The sequence below is a fragment of the Lontra canadensis genome, unplaced genomic scaffold (genome assembly GCF_010015895.1).
Source record: "Lontra canadensis isolate GAN:19392208 unplaced genomic scaffold, GSC_riverotter_1.0 scaffold150, whole genome shotgun sequence".
Classification (NCBI taxonomy): Eukaryota; Metazoa; Chordata; class Mammalia; order Carnivora; family Mustelidae; genus Lontra; species Lontra canadensis.
Genome location: NW_022631144.1, coordinates 2,724,779 through 2,748,966, shown reverse-complemented (window position 1 = coordinate 2,748,966; position 24,188 = coordinate 2,724,779). Strand labels below are relative to the sequence as shown.

Genomic DNA, 24,188 nt, shown 5'->3' with positions numbered 1-24,188 from the left:
TTAATAATAAAAGTTATTCATAAAAAGATAAAAAATCTAGAGTTAAGGACAACCATGCCATCTTTCCCTTCTAAAAGCAGGTGCTTCTCTATGTTTTTTTTGGAGGATCTAAACACTCTCATTTTAGAAATATCACAACTTCATTTTCTTTTCATCCTTCTAATCAGATCTGCTTTTATATATCAAACTTCTAACCCCTAGTTCAAAATAACTTTTGCCCTCTGAATTCCCAAAATTTATTCTGCATGATATATACTCAAGTTGCTTGTTTGCATTAGTACAGCAGTGCTCACTCTGACACCATTATCTTTGCCAAGAAGTGCTTTTCAATCTTCAGATTTTCGATATTGTTTGGTGGGAAGCATTGCATTTATTTTCAACAGCACAGGATTAAGAAATAATACTTTATGAAAGAAAAAATACCTCATTGTAGAAGCTTAGCATCTGTTTGTGCAATGACCTCAATAGGTAACTCTGATTCCCCTTTGATAAATTTCCTATTAGAATTCTGGCTGGTCTACTTCTTATTTGTTAGAAATAACTTTCACCAGAGGAAATTGGGCAGAAAACCTTGCCAGCATATTTAACTTCTTGTCCTTTAAGAAATTATACTTTGATTTTAGAGGTTTGACTTTGCTAGATAATGAAATTATCATGGTGGAACAAGCCATAGAAATAATAAATACAGTAATTCTTCTTTGCCTATTGTGTGTCTTTGCTATTCATAAATTTTAGGGCCTTAGATATTAGATACACTTACGTAAGGCCTCACGAACGGTAATTATCTTTTGGCCAAAGAAAAAGCCCAAACGAATGCTAAGCTGCATTATCGCTTGGCTTCTGACATGAGCTGATAATCAGATTTTCTTGCTTAAATCCATGGTGCTCGAACAATGCTACCCACTGTCTGTGCTTCCCGATATTACCCTTAATTAGAAAGAACAGAAACACAAATCTGAATTATTTCAAAATCTGGTTTCCATGGTCAGTGGTTTGAAGGGCTTAACTTTATTATAAATAAACCTGGCTTTATTGGCTAATGAAATCTGAAATGTGAAGCCTGGGATAGAGGGAGTGTAATACTCTGATGTTTACACATCAAAATATCCAGTGTGGGCAAAGTGTTTTGTAATAAATCTTTGGATAATTGAATTATGATTCCTTTGTCCAAGTACAATCTGAACCCCAACACTAAGGAGAACCTGAAAGGAACTTCGGTTTATGTTTTCTTTAGAAGTAACACCTTTACATTTAATAATATATGTACCCACAGCTGTCAAGGAGGTGTTGACCTTTTTATTTATTCTCTTTCACTTTAGTAATTTTTTTTCCTTTTTACAAATTTGGTCCATAGTTATAAGTGTGTGATGGTCTGGACCTGCACATGTACACATCCCTCAATGTATTAATTTTAAATATTCACATTGGGCTCTCTTTGCTACATAGAATTGTGCATGGACTAGCTTCTGAGCAAAACAGATGATAAAATGAAACATCAGCTGTATTTTTGTTTATGCACTTTTTAAAAGAAGGCTAACAGTAGGCAAGGATGCCTGACCCCATTTGAAGGGCTAATTAGTAACTAAGTGGAGATGATAACTTTGTTCTTTTCCTGGAAAACAACATCAAGAAGCTAATTCCTAGAACTGCAATTGCATGTAAGGACCTCAGATGCTATTGACAAATAGACGTATATACATGTACACATTAAACAAGTCTATTTATACATATGTCCTATTTTATAAATAGTATATCTTTATACTTTATGTTGCTTCTATGCAGATGGTGGGGGCCTAAGTATCGGTGTGTTTGTAAACTGTGGCCCTAATTCCTTTTATTCTTTGTTTAATGGTATTTTTTCTAAGACCCTATCTTTTCTTCTTTGTGAATATTATCTTTTTCCTTTCAACCCTCATTAATATTTTCTCTGTGCTAGGCACTTTGCAACTGCTTTCTCACTTAAACATTCAGGGCAACGGGAATTACTCTTCAGTTTTCCAGATGAGGATATTGAAACTTAGAGAGCTAGAATAATTTTCCTAGGATCATGTATCTAGTAAGTGGTGGAGGCATGCTTTCAGTGCAGGTATTATCAATTCCAAATCCCACGATCTTGAGTACTGGTTAGACTGTCCCATCAAAATGTATGTTAGCTTCTTTTAGTTTATTTCCTTTATCTTCTTTGCACTTCTGTTTCATTGGCTGGGATAGATGGGCCTCTTTCTCCAGTGTCCAAGGACCTAGTTGGATGTGTCTAGAGTTCAGGTTCCTGTGACTTGAGAGTCATCATGGAGCTAGGTACTTGTGGAGATATTGGGGTAAAAAGCAGGGTCTTTACTACTTCCAGGGATAGCAATCATAGAGAAGCCTTTAGAGCCTCTGGTGTTCCTGGCAAGAAGTATCAGAAAGATACCATTTAGATCAGCTGGAAGGATACTCTGGGACCAAGAAATGGATGACCACAGGGGGTAAAACATCATCTAACCTAGACAATATAGAAGAGTGAACAGTGAGGGGTGGCTGGTTAAACTTGGTAGACTGATGACATCTGTTTCTCTCCTCTCCCTTTCCCCAGACCCTTCAGATTCAACAACAGAACAAAGCCTCCCAAATGGTATGTTGCAAATGGGTCACAGGTAGGCTGAGATATTAATCAACTTAGTCCTCTAGGTAGTGTTGTGAAGGCTAGGATAGCAGGTAAAGTCAGACCAGTTGGCCTTGGCCTTGAATAGTCTTATCCATTAACCTCATTGCTCCCTACAAATGTTATATATTTTTGTCTCATGTGATTTTGAAAATGATTGGGAAGCACTGCTTTAAAACCAAATGCATTCACCCACAAGGTAAAAAAAAAAAAAATGAGAGGAGATAACATTGAGTGAGCAATTTCAACAATTCTTTTGAAAGCTGTCAAATTGGTTAAAATGTGGTCGCTGACCTAACAGAATGGAGTGATTCCCAACACAAGTCTACACTGGGATGCTACAAGAAGTGAATCAATTCATTCTACTCCCAAGAAACCTGGAACTTGAAGGTTTTACATAACTTCTAAAGCAGGAAACAGGCCCAGGGCCTAAAATGAAGGGCCAGCAATAGTTTGGTTCCAGAGCTCCATTTTTCCTTGGCTCATCCTGTAGAGTCAAGACAAGGATTTATTCTCTGGCAAAATTAATCTAGAGAGGCTCTCAACACAGGGACACTGGGCTCAGAGAAGATGTTGAATCTCCAAACAGGGGTTTCTTGAAATTTTAGGTGGTGGTCTTGTGGGAACTTCAGATGCTTTTCCCTGTTCTATTCCCAGAATTTGACCAGCCAGATAAATATTTCCTGGGCTCGTATTTGGAGCATGCTTCTGTAGAGAAGGCAGAGAAAAGCCCTTCACATTCTGACACTGAGGGATCTGTCATGGGAAAGGCAGGCTCACTGCCTGATGCTACAGTGAAGCCCAGTAGTCATCAAACCTTGCTCTAGGGAACCCAGTTTGCAGGCTACATTTTAGTGCCTTATTATTAAATATCAATGGGTAGCCAAGATTGCAAATAATTTTTTATAATTTTTAATTTTCAGAAGAATCTTTCTGCTGATGCAAATGTTTCTCAAGCTGTTGAGTATTTTTGTAGACAGTGACAACATTGGGATACATTTATGATAAATTGTTTTGAAATGTAAATTTTAGTACATCTAGAGTTGAAGATTTTTGCAGACAATATTTAAAAAAATATTTAACTCTTCATACACATTTGTTTTGTGTAAATCTGAATTTAATTTTAAACTTAAATTTATACAACAGTATTTCCATGTTTCCTCTGACATTTCTGTCACTTGTGGAGGTCTTACAAGAAACTGAAGGTGGCTTAATGATTTTCATATAATTCAAAACATTTGTTATGCAATTTCAGGAAGATCGTCCTAACTCAGTGCAAATAGGGAGGCTGGTTTTAGCTCCTTACTCTGTGGCTCACTACATATGTTAACAAAAGCAAAATACCTCTTTCTTTTAGTTGTGTTTGTAGCAAGTATCATATTTTTCATTTTGAGGATAAGGAAAGTACCTAGGATTTTCAGACTCAGCTAATTGGAGAATGATGCCAACTAAGGCAAAGTGGGCATCATCTTTTTCAGTATCAGGGCCATCTTTATCAGAATTAATCAGTTTAACCCAGAGTGAAAGAAACCATTCCATGACCGCAGATTGCATTTTAAATCCTCATGTCACTAATACATGTCTCTGGGCACCAGACAGAGCAGGAAGAGGGTTTAGCTCACCCAACTCAAGCCGTTTTATCCAAAAAGCAATTCAAAGCCAACTTGTGCTTGCCACGTTGGTAAGGTGCCACGTCGATGAGGTGACTGCGGCAACCCCAGACTCTGTGCTCTCACCGTCAAACCTTGAACCTAGAAGTCTCAACAAAAATCTTATGGTATCCCACTGGTTCTGAATTTCAATCCCTATAGCCAACAGAATGTAATGCACTGTTGTGCTCAGATGTGGGCATTTGCTTTATCCCTGAAGTCTGGGGGGAGACACACATGTAAACCAAAGGCATCATGATTTGGAGTCACATGGATGCCTAAATACTTGCTCCTGGAAGTAGAATAAAAGAATGTAGGGACTGAAAAGGCACAAATACCTTCCCCAGTGGTGGTGGTAATAGAGGCTGTGACCCTCTTTTTGGAGGAGACGTCTGCTTTGGGTTAGAGAAAGGACTGAAGCTTTACATGTAGACCATTTTTGTCCCTGCACTCATTTGCCACCTGCACTGGCTGGTCATCATGCCTGGCTGCAGTTCTTTTCACACTAATGTTCAGTGGGAAGAGATTAAGAGCAAAGATCAAGATCTCACAGGGCATGATCCTACTTCACCAAATGGTGGGTAAAGCTTCATGTAGAAGAAATGATCGTTTTATTCCATATTTATGTTCAGACCCTGGGGGTGATATTCTAAGTGGCTACCTTCAATCACAATTTGAATTTCCTGTTGCTGAAATCCTACCCTTATTTCTTGTTGCGGGTCTTTGGCGTTGGTTAAAGAATGATTCTGGATTTCCCCAAGTCAAATTGAAGAACTCTCTGTCAAGGAATAAGTTTCGTGAGGAAATCCAAACTGTTCTTTCTGGACTGCAGAGGTGATCTATTTTCAGTATCCCATGGGGACAGTGTTCAGTCACAGAAGCTCCAATTTCTGTCCTTCTCTTCTTATGTCCTCTAATTACAATTGCTGCTAGGTATCCTGAAGCTGGTTCTTCCCCTGCAGATTGCCAAGAGAGAAAGAAAATACACCGTCCTTGGCTACTGTACTTAGAATGGTTCCTAAACCCAAGCAAGAAAACCACGGTGATGTTGGCAAGCAAACAATTGAAACGTACAGGTGCTGGTCGTATGCACAGCCCTAAAATCAACATGACTTGGGAGGAGAGGGGGTTGGAGAACAAAGAAAGGTGCTTTTCATTCAGAGAAATTTATTTCTTTTAAATATTTGCAATCTGCAGCCGATCACATAGGAGGCCACTTGGCATTATTTCCCCACAAAAGGGAGGGCTGGGTGGTAATGAGCAGATGCTTGAGTGGCCTGTGGCGTGAGGTGCACCATCCGTCAAGAAGATCAATATTGACTGTTCTTGTATCTTTGTGGTGAAAGTTTGCTCTTCTTAAACAAAACAAAACAAAAAATGGTGGGGGTTGTGCTTTAATATATAGAGCGTGGATTTGACTTCAGGCAGTAAATCAACTGCGAACAGTGAGGACTGCACATACAGGACTAAGTCCCCCCCCTCCCCTGCCCAATGATAACATGTTCAGTGTATTAAGGAGTAAAATATATCTGCTCATGACACTGACCATCTTTTCTCCATCCATTCTTTTTCACTTCAGTTAAATCATACCTTGATGAAGATACTGTATGAATGTCATGCTGTACAAAATGTGTTTTAAAATATACACTGAGGTTGTTCACTTTGACTTAGCATATATCAATAAAGCAGCATGCCTTATGTAGCAGAGAGTGTGCTAGGCACTGGGGAGACCAAGATGGAGAAGACAGTTGCTTTTTTGTGCCTCAGTTTCCCCAGTTTGTCAAGCTTAGATCACAGCAAGAATTCTGGTCATGACCAGCCTCCTATACCATGGAAAACGATTTGATATTTTATTCTTCAGATCAAAGTGTCATCTACATCTTTAACATGCATTCAAATCAGCTGGGAACTCTGTTAAAATTTAGATTCTGATTGAGTAGGACTAAGGGCAGGCCACAGAATCTCCATTTCTAACCAACTCCCCAGTGGTGGTCTATGGATTTACTTTGAGTAAGAAACATCTACATATTACTTGTATCACTCACGTGTATGATGCTTATGAACTGTGCACATTCCTGCGCCCCCCTCTCAACTTTCTGAGTCAAAAATCTGCATTTTAACATGTTCCCCAGGTGATTTTTATGCACAATAAAGTTTGAGAGCCATCAGTTAGTTGAACAGTTAAGAAGGTGAGTGTTATGTCTCCTATTATATTTATTTTATTTATATTAATTATTTATATATTATTTATATTTTATTTTTATATTAAGTATATTTAGATTTATTTTATTATTATATTTATTATATTGGATTTTAGGAAAAGAAGGTGAATAGGGAATTCCACTGAGGTGAGTGGTGGGAACTATAGCAGTGGGATGGGTCTGAAGGACATTGAGATGGTGGGGCTAACGGGATTTGGTTATGAGTGGATCTGGGGGTGAAGAAGGTAGGAGGAGGCCAGGGTGACTTTCCAGGTTCTGGCTTGGATGTCTGGATTGCTGGTTGTGCCCATAAGATGGGGAAGCAGGATGGTGTGGGGTTAAGAACACAGGGTCGGGAGTGGGGAAGAGTTGATCTGAGTCCCGTCTTCAACGCTGACTTATTTACACAGCCTTGGTACGTTAATTTTTTATCAACAAAACATGGATAATGGTTTTTATGAGGTAATAGTAGCCCCATTTTGCAGAGGTAGAAACTGAGGAGTAAAGGGTAAATTGTCCAGCTCTTATGTGCGGAGAGGAGTGGGGGTGGGCTTTCCACATATGGCCTTCCTTGTTGGATAGTCCCTGCTCTGAACCTTTAGCTCCAAGGTTTCTTCAAGGACAGATGGGCTGGGGTAGTTAGCGGCACTCATTTAGCCACCCAAAGTTTTCTCTCACTTCACGTTCTCTCAAGGTCTCTTACTGTTACCTCTGAGCCGCCACCTCCCTTTAAAGTATAGCAAGCCCCTCCCTTTCACTTCTCTTCGCTCATCTGAGATGATTTTCAAAAAGAGTTTACTTAAGATGGAACAAATACTTCTAGAGATAAAGCAAATGCTGGCAGCTGTGGAGACTTACAAGTACAGGTGTCTGATCTTGACTCAGTTTATCTCCCACACCCTGTTGCTGGTGCAGCTGGCCTGGGGCACTGGGTTCCTGGCTCTCTTTCCACCTTTTAACAGGTTATATGTCCTCTTAAGTTTCATCCCAGCAGGTCTGTCCTGCCTCCTTGGTCTGTAGTCATGGCCAAGGAAGAGTTCCTCCTCTGTTCCCTCTTAAGACACCCCCCCCCACCTGCTTATATTTTCTGGCTTGAGAGACAAGCCTTTTCCATAGGGAATGGCTGGGGCTGGGGGAGTGTGGCTGTGGGATGAAAACCTCAGCCTTCAGGTAAGATCCTATTCCTCATGCAAGGGTTGTTTGGTCTTACAGACCCAGTGGGCTAACACCACCTTAAACACATATTGATTCAAACAGTAATATCCAATCATATCCAAACAATCAGCATTATGCACAAAAGCTAGTGGGCAGTTGGTGCTGATTACATATTTGCTGAATTGTTTAATTTCAAATTGAATCAGGCCATCCTAATTTATGACCTTACTCCTATTAATTATCCAAAATCTTTGCATCTTTCTTCTCTTTATTTTCCCCTTTTATTTCTTATTTATTATTTCAAGGAGACAAAGCTCAACTTCAAAGGTTCCCCTGCTTCAATCTTCTGTCATCCTTCTCTATGCCCTATGTCTCCACCGACTGTACTCAGAATTACCCTCATCAGGACATCCCATGGCTATGATGTCGCTGCTTTCAAATCTTTGCTTTAAAGTTATCCAGTCCAAGAAGGCATCTCTTATTTATGTGTATAAATTGGTACATTATCCTCAACATTTTCCATTCCCCTTATCTTGTCTTATTTTTCTTTTTATCAGTAAAAAAATTGCCACCTGATATATTATAGATGTATTTATTTATTTTCATGTCACCTCCACTTAGCATGTCAATTTCATGAGGACAGAGACTTCATCTATTATATCCCCAGTTTCTGGAACAACATCCAGCATATAGTGTAACTCAATAAAAAATTTGTTGAATGAACAGATAAATAAGTTAATTAGCCCCTTTAATGAAATATATGGGAAGGATGTGCATATGTAGGTACCTGGAGTCAATTGCAGTTACTATCAGGATTATCTTATTTAAAAAATAAAGAAGATTTTAAAATAATCTTTCATTTATGGAAGTAAGCATGACAGGTGGCATGGATTATTTTTGGAACCATAGACCTAATTTTATTTTGTGTATTTTTTCCTTTACCTTATAGCCCAGCCCTCCTCATGAAAGAGCTGCCTTACCTTGCTCCAGATTCACTGATCACATGAAGAATTTCTCTAAATCTCTTAAACTTAGAAGTTTATGTTTTCTACATTTTCCAGGTAAATTCAGAAATAATGTCAAGAAAGACCAGAGTTTCTAAAGAAACTCTAAAATATGTACAGGTAAAAGCATAAAGACTTTATCAAAGAACACTTGAAATATGTTACAAACTAGCGACAGTAAAAATTTCATTGGCTTGTGAAGTTGGTAAATCCATGGGACAGACTGGCTCAGAGCATGGCTGGATCCACTGTTCACTGATATTATCATGATTTTCTTTTTCTTTTTTTAAAAAAATCTCCATATTGATATAATTCTTATTTTGAGAATGTTAATGGATAGCAGTAATGGGTCTTGTCAGCTACAGGTTTATATGATTCTTAGAACTTGTAAGTTCAAAAATAGAGAAATCCTCTTTTGCTCATCATCTTTAACAGTCCCCACCTCCTATCCATTGACTCTGCTTGGTCAGATCTGAGTCTCATGTTCATTCCTGGAACAATAAGGGCGTGTGGGAGAATAGAGCACAGCAGTCAAATTTTGCTACCCCAGCATTTAACTCTGACAGCTATATTTAAATTACACAAAATCATGTGTGTGTGTGTGTGTGTGTGTGTGTGTGAGGGGTAGGGGGAAGGAGAACGGGAAGCATAGTTTCCCAAAATAAATTGATACAGGACAAGCAAAAAGTATTATTTTGTGTCAAACCAAAATAATAAGTGGTTGCATTAATTACATTCTATACAGTGCTGTCACAATAAACTATTATGACAATTTTGGACCATTTCACTAACTTGAAAAGATAAATGAATTTATATGTCTTACCTAAGAGAAAAAAAGTTTTTAAGATGATTGATAAAGCAGATAACTGCTACACTCTCATTTGGACAATGTCTTATTTTAGAATGTATTTATTTATTTACTTATATTTATATATCAATCAAGTTTGTTGCATATATAGATATTAGGACTGTTTGAAAGGTTTTGTTGATTTTGTATTTCCAAAGCTCTGGAGTAATGTGATTTTAATGGGATCCTGTCACCCTGTGATCTCCACCCGAATTCTTCTTCTTTTTCTTCTTCTTCATCTTTTTTTTTTTTTTAACAGAAGTTAGGAAACCATGTGTGTGTTGGTGGGCTGGTGGTGGTGGTGGTAGTGGAATTCATTCACATGGCTCAAAACCCAAAATTTGAAGAGGTTTATAGTGAAAAGTCTTGTTCCCACCCTTGCTCCAATCTGCCTCATTCCCCCTCCCCCATAGGAAGCTGCTTTTTCTGGTTTCTTGGCAATCCACCCACATTTTCTCTAAGCAAATAAAAGTGTGTCTGTGAGCAAATAGAAGTATGTGAATTAGTAGCAACATTCTGGACTTTGCTGTCTTACTGAACACGTTAACTTGGGGCTCTATACACAGTGGTACACTGAGAGTTTCCTCTTCCATTTTTCTTGCAACTTCAGAGTAACATATTTTATGAATATACTTTAGCTGGTTTTCTTTGATAGACCCTAGTCTATCAGTATCGCATACCTATACTATCAGTATCGCAAAAATGTGTGGCTTCAAGAGTCAGTATACTAGGATCTGATGGTTGAGAGAATGGGTATAACTTTGAGAAGTGTCATGGTTAAAACAACTACATGGCTTGCTCTGATAGCTCTAAATTCCTTGCCGTGTTGATATTCATCTTAAATGTGGGGACATGAAGTCTTTAAGCATGCTAGAATTGAGGGGGAACCAAGGAATGGGGATATGAAGAGAGCAAGAGACTCTTCCAGAGATGAGGGTCTCACCTGGCTGTAGGCAGGACGCATGAGCAGCAGCATCTTGGCTCTGGGAGCCATATCTAGACAAGGACAGAACCCTATAAATAGTATGGAGAACAATTAGGGTTAGACACCTAGGAGCAGAGGATTGTCGAGCTAGTTTGGTTTGGTTGCTTGGGAATGGGAAATGATTACTTATTTACTTACTTATTTTTAAGCAAGGGAGTAATGTAATTTGATTTTACCTATATTTGTGTTTTTACTAAGATTTGTATATTTCATGTGTTCAGAAAAGAAAAAAAAGAGATCAGTGTGGCTAGAATATAGTTAACAAACAAGAGAGCTGTATAAATTGAGATTAGACACAAACAGGGTCCATATTGTAAAGAGCATTTTAGGTCACAATGAGGAGTTTTGGATTTTATTCTAAATACAGTGGGAAGCCATAGAAGATTTTAAGTGGTGATGAACCATCTTCTGGTACATTTTTTAAAATGATCCCAATGTGGTTGTTTGGACAATAATTATAAAGAGGACAAGTGAGGAACCAGGGAGACCAATTAGGAGACCACAGTAAAAGTCCCAAGTGAAAGATGAAGGGGAAGCAGATAGCCATCATGGCAGTGAGGATGGGAATAGGTGGATGTTGGAAATAAATTGTAGACAGATAAAACGAATAAGACTGTGGATGGTTAGGAAATGGGAATAAGGGACAGGTAGGAATCCAGAATGATTCTCATTTCTTTGGCTTGAACCAACTCGACAATGGTACTGTCACTTCTGGGTTGGAGAATTACTGAGTGAGGACCTGTTTTAGGGAGAAAAGTAAGGAGTAGAAAATGTTGGAGATTGCAGTCTTGATCAGTCTACAGCAATCACTTTCACCCTTGAAATGGCTTCTCCATGCTGCCTCTCAACCCACTGCTTCTTGAATAACTCCAGTAATCTCACATGCCTGGGATTTTTCAAGTTTCTCTTCTTATGACATGACTAAGGAAAATTCACAAAATTACAAAAGGACCACAATAATTCATTTCACCCCCAAATGTCTCTTTGAAATGTGTTTTTTTCAATCCTCCGATGAAGAGGTAGAATTCATTTCTCTACGCTTTGAATCTGTAGTTGACCATGTGACTTGTTTTGGCCAATGGGACCTTAAAAAATATGGCATGAATAGAAAATTGGAAAGTGTTTGCATATTGAGGCTTGCCTCTCTCACTGCAGGAAACTCTTCTGTCATTCCATGAATGAGTTAAGACTATCTTACTGGATGATGAGAAACTTGAGGTTGTCACCCCAGTTAACATTATGAGTGGAACTTTAATTTTTCTCTCCTAGGTGTGATCATGAGGTCAGGTCCAGACCCAGGATGATGGTAATGGCCAAAGAAGGGTCTTTTGGAGTCCTGATTGGCCTGAGGTCCTGGGACCTTCCTTCAGCAGACAGGTGGACCACACTGAGGACCACAGGGGAAGGGAGGGAAAACTGGATGGGAAGAAATCAGAGAGGGAGACAAACCACGAGAGACTCTGGACTCCAGGAAACAAATTGAGGGTTACAGAAGTGAGGGGGATGGGGTAACCAGGTGATGGATATTAAGAAGGACATGTGCTGGGATGAACACTGGTGTTATATGCAACTAATGAATCATTAAACACTAAACAAACATTTATGATGTACAATATGCTGGCTAACTGAACAGAATAAAAAAAATAAAAGCAACAAACACATTTACTTAAATAACAAGAAAGAAGTAAGAGTGCTTGTTTTGCTTTACATGAACCAAATCCAAGTGGTGTGAAGAGAAGAGAAAAAGGAAGCTAAACCCATTTTCTTATCAGCTGAGCAGAAGTGAGCAAAGGCTATAGTTCTGTCTAATGAACCTGAACAGACACAGATATTCAAATGGGCTTATTTATAGATGTTTCCTTTGTGACTTAGAATAAAGCTCTGAACTGGGGGAAATGTTCTTTTCAGAACTGAGAGTCAAGCACTTCCCATGTCCCTAGGTGTGCTTTGGGAAGGTTTCTGTGATTACTACCCCATACTACCCTTCTGTTTGTGCTAATATCAGCCTCAACACAATGCATTGTCTGGAAAAGTCTCACCAATATTGGAGACTCCTATATTACAGACCACAAGGGCTTCCTGGAGAAGACTCATTTCTCCTCTTCCCAGGTAGAATATGGAGAGAGGAAATGGCCTCAAAATGTCTTAGTTTTTCCAAACATATCTCCTGCCAGTTTGCAGAATCACATCATAGCTGATCCCAGGTGGATGAAACTGACTGGGTCTTGCAGGGACAGCCTCCTCTTTGTTTTCCTGAAACTCTCTTGATCTTTCTTTGCCATAGCCAAAGGCTCTCATTCCTCTTCTACTAAAACTTGTGAGAAAACTCTTGGATTCTGACAGGACTCTTTCACTTACCCCGGTGAAGAAATGCTGGCTCTCACTGGAACCTTAAATGGTCTGTACCTTTCTCACCACTTTCTTGCAAGAGCTCGGAGTGGGATTTGCCATTCACCCATCCCTTGGTGAAAACACTTTCCATGGGTTGACAGAAATCTGCATTTGGGGCAATTTCCAGTTGTTTGGCTTTTGAGGGGAAATAGTGCAAATATAAACCCAAGGCTTTTCTTGGGAAATTTATGAAGCATCTTGCAGAAAGGGAGGGGGAGAAGGACATTTATCAAAGTGCCTGTGCTGCTGGTCCTCATATAAATGCTCTTTCTCCTTCGTTCCTACCAGACTCAAGAATACAACTCAAGCACCAAGCAGAGGAGGCACTGGCAAGTGAATGCAATAGTGTTTTCTAACCTGTGTGGATCAAAACCACACAAATGTTGATTCTGTAGGAAGTCTTCCTTAGCATGCTGGATTAATCACATGGATTAATAAAACACAATTGCCTCCCCTCACTGGTGTCTCCTAGCTTTTGTACTTGCCTTCCCCCAACCCCCTTCTTTTTAAAATTCTATGGAACTCTCAGGGGGGAAAAAGCATTTTCTGCGAGTATCCTGGCCATTGGTTCATTGGTTGAACCCGCCTGGAAGGATGGCTCTCTGAATTTTTCAGTGTGCAGACCTCTTCTCTGAGCCTGTATAGCAACCTCTGTGCTTTGGGGAGAACTCAGGGTGTCTTTTGGGGAGAACTCAGGGTGTCTTTTGAACCCCACACTTTGCAGGGTTTGTTGTGAGTGGAAATAGCACACTGCAATTATTTACATGTAAACACAAGCAAAGACTACATTAAAGGTGTTTAGTACTTGGTAGAGGATATTAGTTAAGGGCTTGGTTACGGATGTATATGTTGGTCTCAACTCTCTTCAGCCTGTTTCGCTTCCATGAACCCAAGCCTCCCTGTCTTCTGGGATAAGATCAGCCAGCCTATGTCTAATTCAAGAGCAGCTAAACTTGACGAATGTGATTACGGTGCCAGGCATCATTTTACCACTCCATATTCACTTAATCCTTACAGAGACCTTAGGAGACATCATAGTATCATTTCTATTTTCTGAAACAATAACTGGGACCAGAGATGTCCACTGTCTGACTCAAGGTCATACCACTGCTAAGTGGTAGAACTGAGACAAGGCAATCCAGCATTCTCTCAAGTTGTGATCCTAACCATTGAACCTCCTTGCCTAAAGCCAGTTCCTTTCAACCTAGGTCAATGCTGTCTTCATCCAGTAGATAGATTTCTAGGCTATGTTTGAACATTTCTTCATGAACTTTGCCTTTTTCAAAATGATAACATGGCAGACAATTTTCTATTTCACCCTCCAGCTCACACTTATCATTCATTAGGGGGAAAACCCTGATGAAACCTCATAGGGAAAAGCAACAGAGGGAAAAATGGATGGAGAATAGGTAGCAGATAGTAATGTGAGAAAAAGCAATGTCTTGGAATGGATGGGCATGGATTTGGCACCTTGTGCTTATGCTTGAGTGCCATTATGATGTGGTGCAGGGGCTTGGTTTTACTCTTCAGGGTCTATCTCCTGTACAGCCCCCTCTTCCCTTACCTTCCCTCAGAGGGAGAATTCTTTCTTTTTCCTCAGTCCACTTGATCTCTTCTTCAAATTTATCAGCAAAGAAGAATTCTGCCCTCATCAATTAGCTCCTTGGCTTTTAATATCAGGCCAGGGTAATGGTGAATGAAGAAACAGGAAAGTAGCAAGGACAAGAGAAGAAGAAAAATGATAGTGTGAAGGGGAGCCAAGAGGAAAGGACAGGGAACCTGTGGTGCCAGCTGGTGTGAAGGGGGGACTTTGGGGGTTTGGGAGTGGGGCAGCATGGTGGGGGGATATGGGGACCGCTGCTATTTATACAGGAGAGAGAATGAGGGGAGAAGAAGGGCAAGGAAGGAACAGAATGAGAGGGGGAGAGGGAGAAAACAAGGAAGAATGGGGGAAAGAGGCTTTCAAGGAATTTGTTGTGCCTTATGCATCTAGACTTTCTTAGTATCTCTGAACTAGACTGAAATTGATTTTCAAAAATCTTTAGACACCCATTAAATTTTTTTTATCTAGGCACATCTAGGCAAAAAGGGGCCACATATGGGATCCCCCTCCTTAGGGATTACCCATCTTAAAATCTCCAGGTTGTGGGCACATGCATCATCTTTTTTTTTTTTTTTTTTTTTTTTGGTCTAACTTGAGCCCCTTCGCTAGAATATGTGAGCCATGACAGTTGTTTCTCTTTGCACATACACAGTGTAGCTATTTTATCTCTTCACTTTTTATTCAAAATAGTATTTTCTGAGTGCCTGCTCTGTGCAAACCAGTACCAAACAAGACGTGGTTCTTGGCATTTAGAACTGGCTTTTAGAAAATAAGCCACTAAAATATATAAACAACATAATTACAGATTGTGCAAAAAAAAAAAATCATAGTAGAAGTAAACTTGGAGCAATTCCCTGTAAAAGTGACAGTTAAATCTGGATCTGAAAAATAAGAAGGACCTAGTTACATGAAGAGCTCTGGGAAGAAAAGTACGCTATGAATTTTTAGGGGAAATGTCTTGGAAATATATTTTTAATTAGGTTTCTTCACATCTCTATTTTTTTAAAAAATCAGAATCTTGAGAAAGAGCAATAGAATTTACCAATATGAACAAAAGAAAGAAAAGAACATTCTAGTGGACATGTGGGACAATGACCAAATTGCTAACACTTTTATTGTTGGAGGCCCAGAAGGTGAAGAGGAAGAGTGAGAATGAAGAAGTATTTGGAGGAATAAAGGCTGGAAACATCCTAAATTTGGTGAAAAACACAAACCCACACACTTAAGAAGCTGAGAGAATCCCAAGTGGATTTAAAAAAAAAAATCCACATTAAGACGTATCCAAATTAAACTTCTGAAAACTGAACATAAAATGAGTGTATTCTGTTACCCTTAAATCCCTGGTATACATTTTAAAAAGTGAAGATTTAATGTTTTAGGGGCAGGGAAAAAGTGATAACTGGTTGTATCAGCAGGACATAGCAAGAAATATTTGACACAGTTGAAAGGGTTTCACAGAAAGTAAGTTAAAGGGACCATATGCAGAGAGGAGTCTTGTCTATCTCGAAAGGAATGACGTATTTATCTTTTCTTCTGAGGGAAGATTTTAATCTCTGTGTACCTTTTCCTCCCACTGTAACATGCAGATAATAATATGGTCTTATTTTAGGAGCTACCTTTAATATTTTATAAAATACTATCCCATCTGTAGTTCTGTGATGAAAAATTTATACAAAAGGTGACTTTTCCTTCATAAATAAGGAATTTAGCAAACTATGCTTACTCCCAGTACCTCTTAACTTCCTGGTCTTTAGTTATAGAACGTGGAATACTATTTTTAGTAAATATTTGATTTAATTAATTATTAATACATTGATTTTAATTTAATTATATATCCTCTTATATCTGAATCATATTATTTACCACAATTCTTTAAAACCAGTCTATATGCTTACATTTTTTTTCTATATTCACCCTCAGCTTTCTGCTCTTTCAGTTTTAATTCTTACTCTTGATTAATTTTTCAGCTTATTAGGGACATTTTAAGTACAATTGTATTTTATTTTTTAAAAGGATTTCATTTATTTGACCGAGAGCGAGAGAGGACATACAAGCAGGGGGAATGGGAGAGAGAAGCAAGCTTCACGCTGAGCAGGGAACCTGATGCCAGGCTCGATTGAGGACCCTAGGATCATGACCCGAGCTGATGGCAGATGACCTGAGCTAAAGGCAAATGCTTAACGACTGAGCCACCCAGGCGCCCCTGAAGGAAAATTTTAAAGGAGCACGTTTACTTGGTTTGCTCTTTTGTATTTCAGAAAGGGTAAACTTCTCGTTTGTCCTGCACATCAGTATTCTTTTAAATCCAGCCAGAAAAAGCCTACCAAGTCTAGTGTGGGGGGGCCCTAATCTTGAATTAGTCCCCCCATGCTAATAAGACAGCCTCACCTTCCAGAAGAAAAGCAGTCTTCCCGTGTGTGGACATCTTCATTAGCAAACTCTTCTCAGAAGCCCCCCAGAAGACTTGCCTATAGGTCTCATTATGTTTAACTAAGTCATGTGTCTTCCACTTGACCAATTACACTGGATGGAATGAGATTACCATTAATAGGGATTTTCCCCTGAGGTGGGAAGAGGGCTACTTCTTCGAGGCGTGGATACCTGAATGAAAGGTGACCTCTCTTTGTAGAGAATACAGTTTCTACTGCACCAATAGTGCCTGCTGCATCTTCTTTACTCGTGATTTGTTTTTTTCGTAATGTTGGTTATTCCATTTAGTCATCCAAAGAAGATCTCGATTTTTCTATCAGACATTTAATTTACTTGGGATTGTTCCTCATCTTACCCTGCTCTGTCTTCTCTCTGCTTACTGGTCTTTGCCAGTCATCCTGTTGTTTTCATCTCATCCTGTTCTTTTGCTGGTTTATGTTCCTGTTCTGTAAGGCTATATCTTCTTTCCATTAAGGATGCCAAGCTCTGTTTTGTTTGTTTGCTTGTTCCTTACACAAAAATCATTTCATCTTTCTCCATCAGCCACTTTTACTTTCCTTCTATATTCTAAGCTCCTCTCTCCAAAAATCTCTTCTACTGTCCAGAGCAAGGGTGCCTCCCTTCCTTTTCATTCCCTACCCTGAGCCCCAGACCATCCAAGCATCTTGGCAACTGGATCTACCATCTTGTCTTTCATCATAGAAGTGGATAAAATACACGAGTCTTCTAACCAGCCCTGAAAGTCTGTTTCTGTGCAGCTGTCCTTACATTCTTCCGAAACCCTTCACATCATCTCTCTCTTACTCAAGATCTTTCAGTGGCTCCTGATCACACATTCCTGTTCTTAAAAGGATAGACTGGTTGGAGGACTCTGCCTCTTGCTGGCCAGGAAAACCAGTCTGTGTCGATGTTGTTGAGCTCTGTTTTTGAAAATTCCCAAAGAGATTGATTGCAGGAGGTTTTTTGTGAGCCTTTGGGATGATGCATTCTCTCCTTCATTTTGCTGTATGTAACTGCATTTCCATTTTATATAGCATTATATGAATTCAAATTTTTTTCATCTTTGAGTGAACAGGAGTCTTTCTGGTCCTTGGTGCTTTCTAGAAGACATGATGTACAAATATCATTTGCTTCTGTTCACTATCCACTTGGAAGTTGTTAGAATCTTTTTCAGGTCTACTGCTGAACAGTAAGGTGATGGTACATGGCCAGACCTGTTCCCAGGTTTAGCTTCCATTATAACCCTAAACCCACCTTGACCTAGCAGTGCTTTCCCTTGAGAAGCTGGGACCTCCCGCCCACTACCTGATTCTCTGATACTCATGGGTTATAAGATAGATGACAACTCCAGGAAACATTGTTACCATGAAGCTCTTCTCCGACCTAACACTTGACATGTAAGGTCTACATCTTTTGGCCACTGTCTTCTATCTCTCACACATCCAAGCACCATGTTAGGGCAGGGACTGGAAAAATACATAGCCTACCTCTAAAATCGCTGGGCACAATACATAGAGGTGACTATGCTTTATTGTTGTTTTCTTTTTATTTTGGCCACAGACCCTGGGCTGTGCTGGGGAAGTGGACAACTGGATGGAGGCAAAGCATCTCCCTCCTATTTTCCCATCAGCTGGGGCTATTTTGTTAATCTTCTAAAGTATGGATATTGCATTGGAAGTTCTCTTTCTATGTCATTCTTCATAAAAATGCCCCTCAGAATCCATCATGGAGTGTCTCACAGGCTTAGAATTAGTAAAATGTGAGGAGATGCTGTACCTGGGAATGATGGCTGAAAGTTCACATGATTCTTCCAATAATGGATTTTTACTTGGTTGTGTGGGGATCATGGATTTTTTTCCATGTAATCTCATTTACATTTCATAGCATCCATACAAGTGGCAATTCCAAGAGATGGCACAAATAGTCCGTGGCGCTGTGATATCAGCTGGGATGGGCTGACAACAGCTTTTCTCATACTTCTAATCACTTGGTACATCACTTCATTTTTTAACACTGAGTTTATTGCCCCTTTCTCTCCCCATTAATGTTAAAGAATAAGACTACACAGATAAGCAAGAATGAGTTTTTGATATTATGTCATTTGAAACTTGTCTTCACTCATAAATACCTTGTGAACTAGTCTTTGCCTCTACCTGTGACTTCGTCAAGGTGGTATCAGACTAGATAAAGAAATTCCCAGGTCCAATGTCATAGAGCATCTGGATATAAGAGGCCTATATAGTGAAACCATGTTAGTTGCTAAGGACTTCTGCCCAGGATGGCCCCACCACTGGAAATAGATTCATTTGTGTAGGACTGCCTCCTGAAATCACTCTTTCTAAGTCACTTCTTTGCTAACTACATCTAGTAGAGGCTCATTTGATTTCAACATTCCCTAGCATGGTGTAGAGATGATTTATGAAAAGAAAGCTCTGTTAACCAGTTGACCTTGAACAATACAGTTTTAAACCACATTGGTCCACTCCTATGCAATTAAAAAAAATGTGGTACAGTACTGTAAATGTATTTTCTCTTCCTTATGATTTCCTTCATAACATTTTCTTTATGCTAGCTTATTTTATTGTAGAAATACAGTATATAATACGTATAACATACAAAATATGTGCTAATTGACTGTTTATGGTATTGGCAAGTCTTCCGGTCAAAAGTAGGCTATTAGTAGTCAAGTTTTTGGAGAGTTATAAATTACACACAGATTTTTGACTGGACAAGGATTGGTGTTCTTAGTCCCCATGCTGTTTAGCAGCCAACTGTATACAGTTAAGTGCTAGTGTTTATAGTATTTATCCACTCATGCACCACAGTTATATGCTGTAATGAATTAAGGTAGGTTAACCCATAGTTAAACCAGCAATAACATATTATTTATTTAAAGATTTAAACTTTGACAATTTTTTTGATGTTTAAACATCATTTTATTTATTTTTATTTTTTATTTAATTTTTTAACTTAAATTCAATTAGCCAAGGCATAATACATATTTAGTTTTTGATAAAATTTCCAGTGATTCATTAGATGCATATAGCACCCAGTGCTGATCACATCATGTGTGACCTCCTTATTGCCCATTATTGAGTTACCTTTGACAAAAAATTTGACAGATTTTAATTTAATATTTGATGGACTATGATTAAGGAAAGTGATTACTGTCAAAACTGTGGAGGATTATCCTATGCTTCTTCTGTATTTGAAAACAACAGGATTTATTTTCAATGACTTTGTCACTTAACATTGGAGGAATCTAATTAATAGTGTACAATGCAAGTATTTCTACTATGAAAAATTCATCGCAGAAAGTGTGTCAAAGGAGTGAGAATTCTCAGATCCTCCTAACTTGACAAAACGTATCATTGTTTCAAAGACTTATTTAGATTGTCCCATATGCATAGATTTTATCATAGGGTTTCAATCATAGAAAATGTATGACTGTATATTCTGCTTTAACTTACCATCATATCATTTTTCTATAATGCCTCATAGTTCAGTTCAACAAGCATTTTTACATTTTCTTTCAGTGACTCAACAATTTACCCAGCTGACCTATTATCAATGAATTAATATTATCATTAATATTATAATATTATCATTTCTCCCTTATGGGACATACAGGTTGCTTTTACTCATTTTTTTCCTTTTGTGAATAACTTTGAAATGTTTGCCTTGATAGAATTCAAGAACCACATTAACATCAACTATTAATAGGAGTGTCAGTAAGAATAGTCCCAATGAAGCATCCAAGATTTAGGAAGTTCTGAACAGAGGCAAATATAATTCCATCATTTGCTGATTGACTAGCTTAATCTGCAAATGTGGTGATGTTAAAAACACTGCTGGGTTCAGCAAGGGGCTGGGATTACAATAATAATAGCAGTAGTAATCATAGGAATGAGAACAACAATATCAACAATGATAGTAGTGATAAGAATGGCATCTACAGGGGCGCCTGGGTGGCTCAGTGGGTTAAAGCCTCTGTCTTCGGCTCGGGTCATGATCCCAGGGTCCTGGGATTGAGCCCCACATAGGGCTCTCTGCTCTGCAGGGAGCCTGCTTCCTCTCTCGCTCTCTATGCCTGCCTCTCTGCCTTTGTGATCTCTGTCTGTCAAATAAATAAATAAATAAATAAAATCTTAAAAAAAAAAAAAGAATGGCATCTACAATTTATGGAGCACTTTATGCTGAGTGCTCTTCTAAATGCTTTAAGTATATAAACTCATTTGACTTTCACAACAACCTTATGAGTAAGATGCCATTATAATTTTTATTTTATGGAAGAGGAGACATACACAGAGAGGTTAAAAATTCCTTGTTATTGTAGTGCTGATTAAGATTTCTGTGGTGGTTCTCTTTCAGAAGGAGATATGGGCAACAAAGTACGGGTTGGCATATTTATTGTTGATTGAAACCAGATAGGCAAAACCCAGAGCTTTCCTGGTAGAGGGAAGAGACTGTGTGGTCTTTGCCACCTACTGGTGCTTTCATTGATCAGCCCATGGAGTTCTCGTATATAGTTCTTCATGGAAGACTTCAGTGTCCATTGGCTACACTCTGGTATCATCATGAACATTTCAGCAGTGGCCTCTGTGCTATGAGAACACAGCTTGGGAAAGTTTGAATTAGATTAATTTTCATCTTTGTGGATGAGGTCAGGAGAATTTCTTTATTTTGATCCAAGACCCAGCTGCCCCATCTTCCCTCTTTATTTGTATCACAAAGATGAAAATGGCTGAAAACAACTTAACTTTATACAAATGCAGGAGGGACCTCAGATAAACTGCCTTGCCCTGTTTTGATCACATCAGCTGACAACTGGTAACATGCCCGAACCTAGCTACTACTCCTTGTCCAGATTTAAAGATGAAAGAGATAAAAATCTTTCCTTCTGGATATGTACTTCAGGGAGCATGGATACACTAATTGGTAGTGATGATTATGGTGCCAATTCAATGAATTTGTATCATTAATGCTAGCGACCCTGGAGAAAAATGTTGAACTTTCTCCCCATGATTCTATTCAAGCATTACTAAAATTCTGGCTTCTGAAGTGCCATAAAAAAGCATGTCAGGAAGCATTCCTTAGCTGGCCTAATTGATTCTCTTAAGATTGTTCAACTACATAATGACTTTTATAAATATTCTTTTTGAAATGGAGAACTTTGTCCATAGTCTAATTTGAGAAAAATCTTTGATTTCAGCATGTTTCCCTTTTTAAAGCCGTGTTTTAATTTTGCTGCACTGAATTGCTTTCCCCCCTCGGGGTAAAAAGAAGTCAAATTGAATTGATTTTGTGTTTCAAATGCCTACATAGAAACATATTGAAAGACGATATTAAATACCTCCATTTTTTATGAGAAGGCAGTTGGGGAAATCATTTTGTGCGTGCTGGGGTATAGAAGAGTTGTGCTTTCATTCATGAACGTTAGAATTTCATTTCGTTAAATCACATTGGCAGCAATGTGTATTTTGAAAGTGGATCACTCCATTTGGATTTGTACTAAAATTTTGACAGCCTATTTTCCTTTAATTGTTTTCAACGTTACAACATCTCTACTGGGTTTTTTAAACTCTCTGCTCACTGGATGTGGGGTATGAGTTGTAAACAGGGGAGCGGGCAAAGGATTCTCAAACACTGTTCTTGACTCTGTCCCTGGTACTTGTCTGGTTTTTTTCTTTCTGGCGTCTGGAAGGGTGGCAGAGACCCGGTGACAGGACAATGAGGTTTTCCTATCAATGCTGACCCTCAGAAAAAGACGTCATCTCTGTAATGTAATTCAGTCCAGCTGTCTCTGCATTCTGTGGCTTCTATTGTGGAGTTTTATTCAAGAGTAGGCTTGTTTTTATAGAAAGAGGAAAATGCATATTTAATCTTTGAATTTGCCTTTGTATTTTTTTAACCTGAAAGAGTTAAGATGTTTTCTAATTTGCAAGCTTTCTGATTAACTCTGCTTAAGCTTCTTCAGGACTATGTATTATGAAGTAATAATACGATATAACTCAGCCAGATTTGAAGACTAGAGTTTGTGTATATAGAACACTTAGTACAATGCTCAGCACAATAGGTTCTCAATACATATTCGTTATTCTCCATCACCTCTCTTTATTTGAGCATCATTTTTAGTGGGATCCAATAAGACATCATTCCTTGTCTAGATCTCAGAATAAAATAACATATCCCAGACTAAATGGGATGAGAGAGGAAGTCTGATATGGACACTTGATATCTTTATAACATTTTCAGTCTTAGAAAGTTGGTTCTTCTGTTAAAAGTAAAAGGTTGAGAAGGCCCATGAATCTTTTGAGTATCTGCTGAATTTTGAGGTTCCTCATGTGCCACATGTATCTAACCCAGTACCTGTCCACCCGGGAGATCCATAGAAATGCATACATGCCAGTGAATTGATCAGCTTGATGTAGATATTTTATCCATCAATCTCATCCATTCATCCATCTTTATCTACCTTGCTTTTTCTTCTTTTTCCTCCTCCTCTTCTTCTTTATCGTAATCATCATTATCATTCACCTACTTACACATTTGAAATTTTGGTTATGCTACGTATCTAATGGGTACATGGTAGGTAACGGCTATCCTAGAACAGGAGGAAACTGAGGGATGATGTTCCTGTAACACCAAAGTGTATTCCCTCCAGTTAAGGGAAACTTTCTTTCTCTCTTTCTTTTTAAAATGTAAATGGACTTAAGCTAGGTGACCTTTTAATCAGGGCCTAGTTGGCATAAAATAAATGACACATATTTAAGGTACACAAATGTAATAAATTTTGACATACATAGACACCTCTGAAACCTTCAACACGTTCATGACCGTGAACATACCCATCATGCCCCCAAAGCTTACTCCTTTACCTTGTAATCCCTCCTTCTGGTCCCTCCATGCCTCCGTTCCCTGGGCCATCCACTCACTGACTGGTCTGCTTTCTGTCACTCTAAGGTAGTTTGCATTTCCTAGAATTTTACGAAAGTGGCATCAGGCAGTATGTCCTCTTTTTGGCTGGGGGAGAGGAGGCCTGTCTTCTGTCACTGTAATTATTTTGAGATTCACCCACGTTATTGCATATACCTGTATATGCAATACTGGTATTTATCACTGTCCAGTAGTGTTGCATTGTAAGGTGTAGTGCAATTTGTTTATTCATTCACCTGTTGAGAGGCATTGGGTTGTTTCCAGTTTGGAACTATGACAAAGTTAATGCAAATGTTTGTGTATAAGACTTCATACAGACATATGTTTTCATTTCTTTTGGATA

The 24,188-nt window shown here is 38.7% G+C and overlaps 1 protein-coding gene across 1 annotated transcript in view; it reads left to right on the top strand.

The window, feature by feature from the left end:
* Positions 1 to 24,188, top strand: part of CUNH12orf42 (chromosome unknown C12orf42 homolog) — an 82,705-nt gene that overhangs the window by 17,223 nt on the left and 41,294 nt on the right. The window contains 4 exon segments of the mRNA XM_032844327.1: positions 2,576 to 2,615; positions 5,022 to 5,127; positions 11,755 to 11,839; positions 11,841 to 11,862. Of these exon segments, the coding sequence (XP_032700218.1) occupies positions 2,576 to 2,615; positions 5,022 to 5,127; positions 11,755 to 11,839; positions 11,841 to 11,862 (253 nt within the window).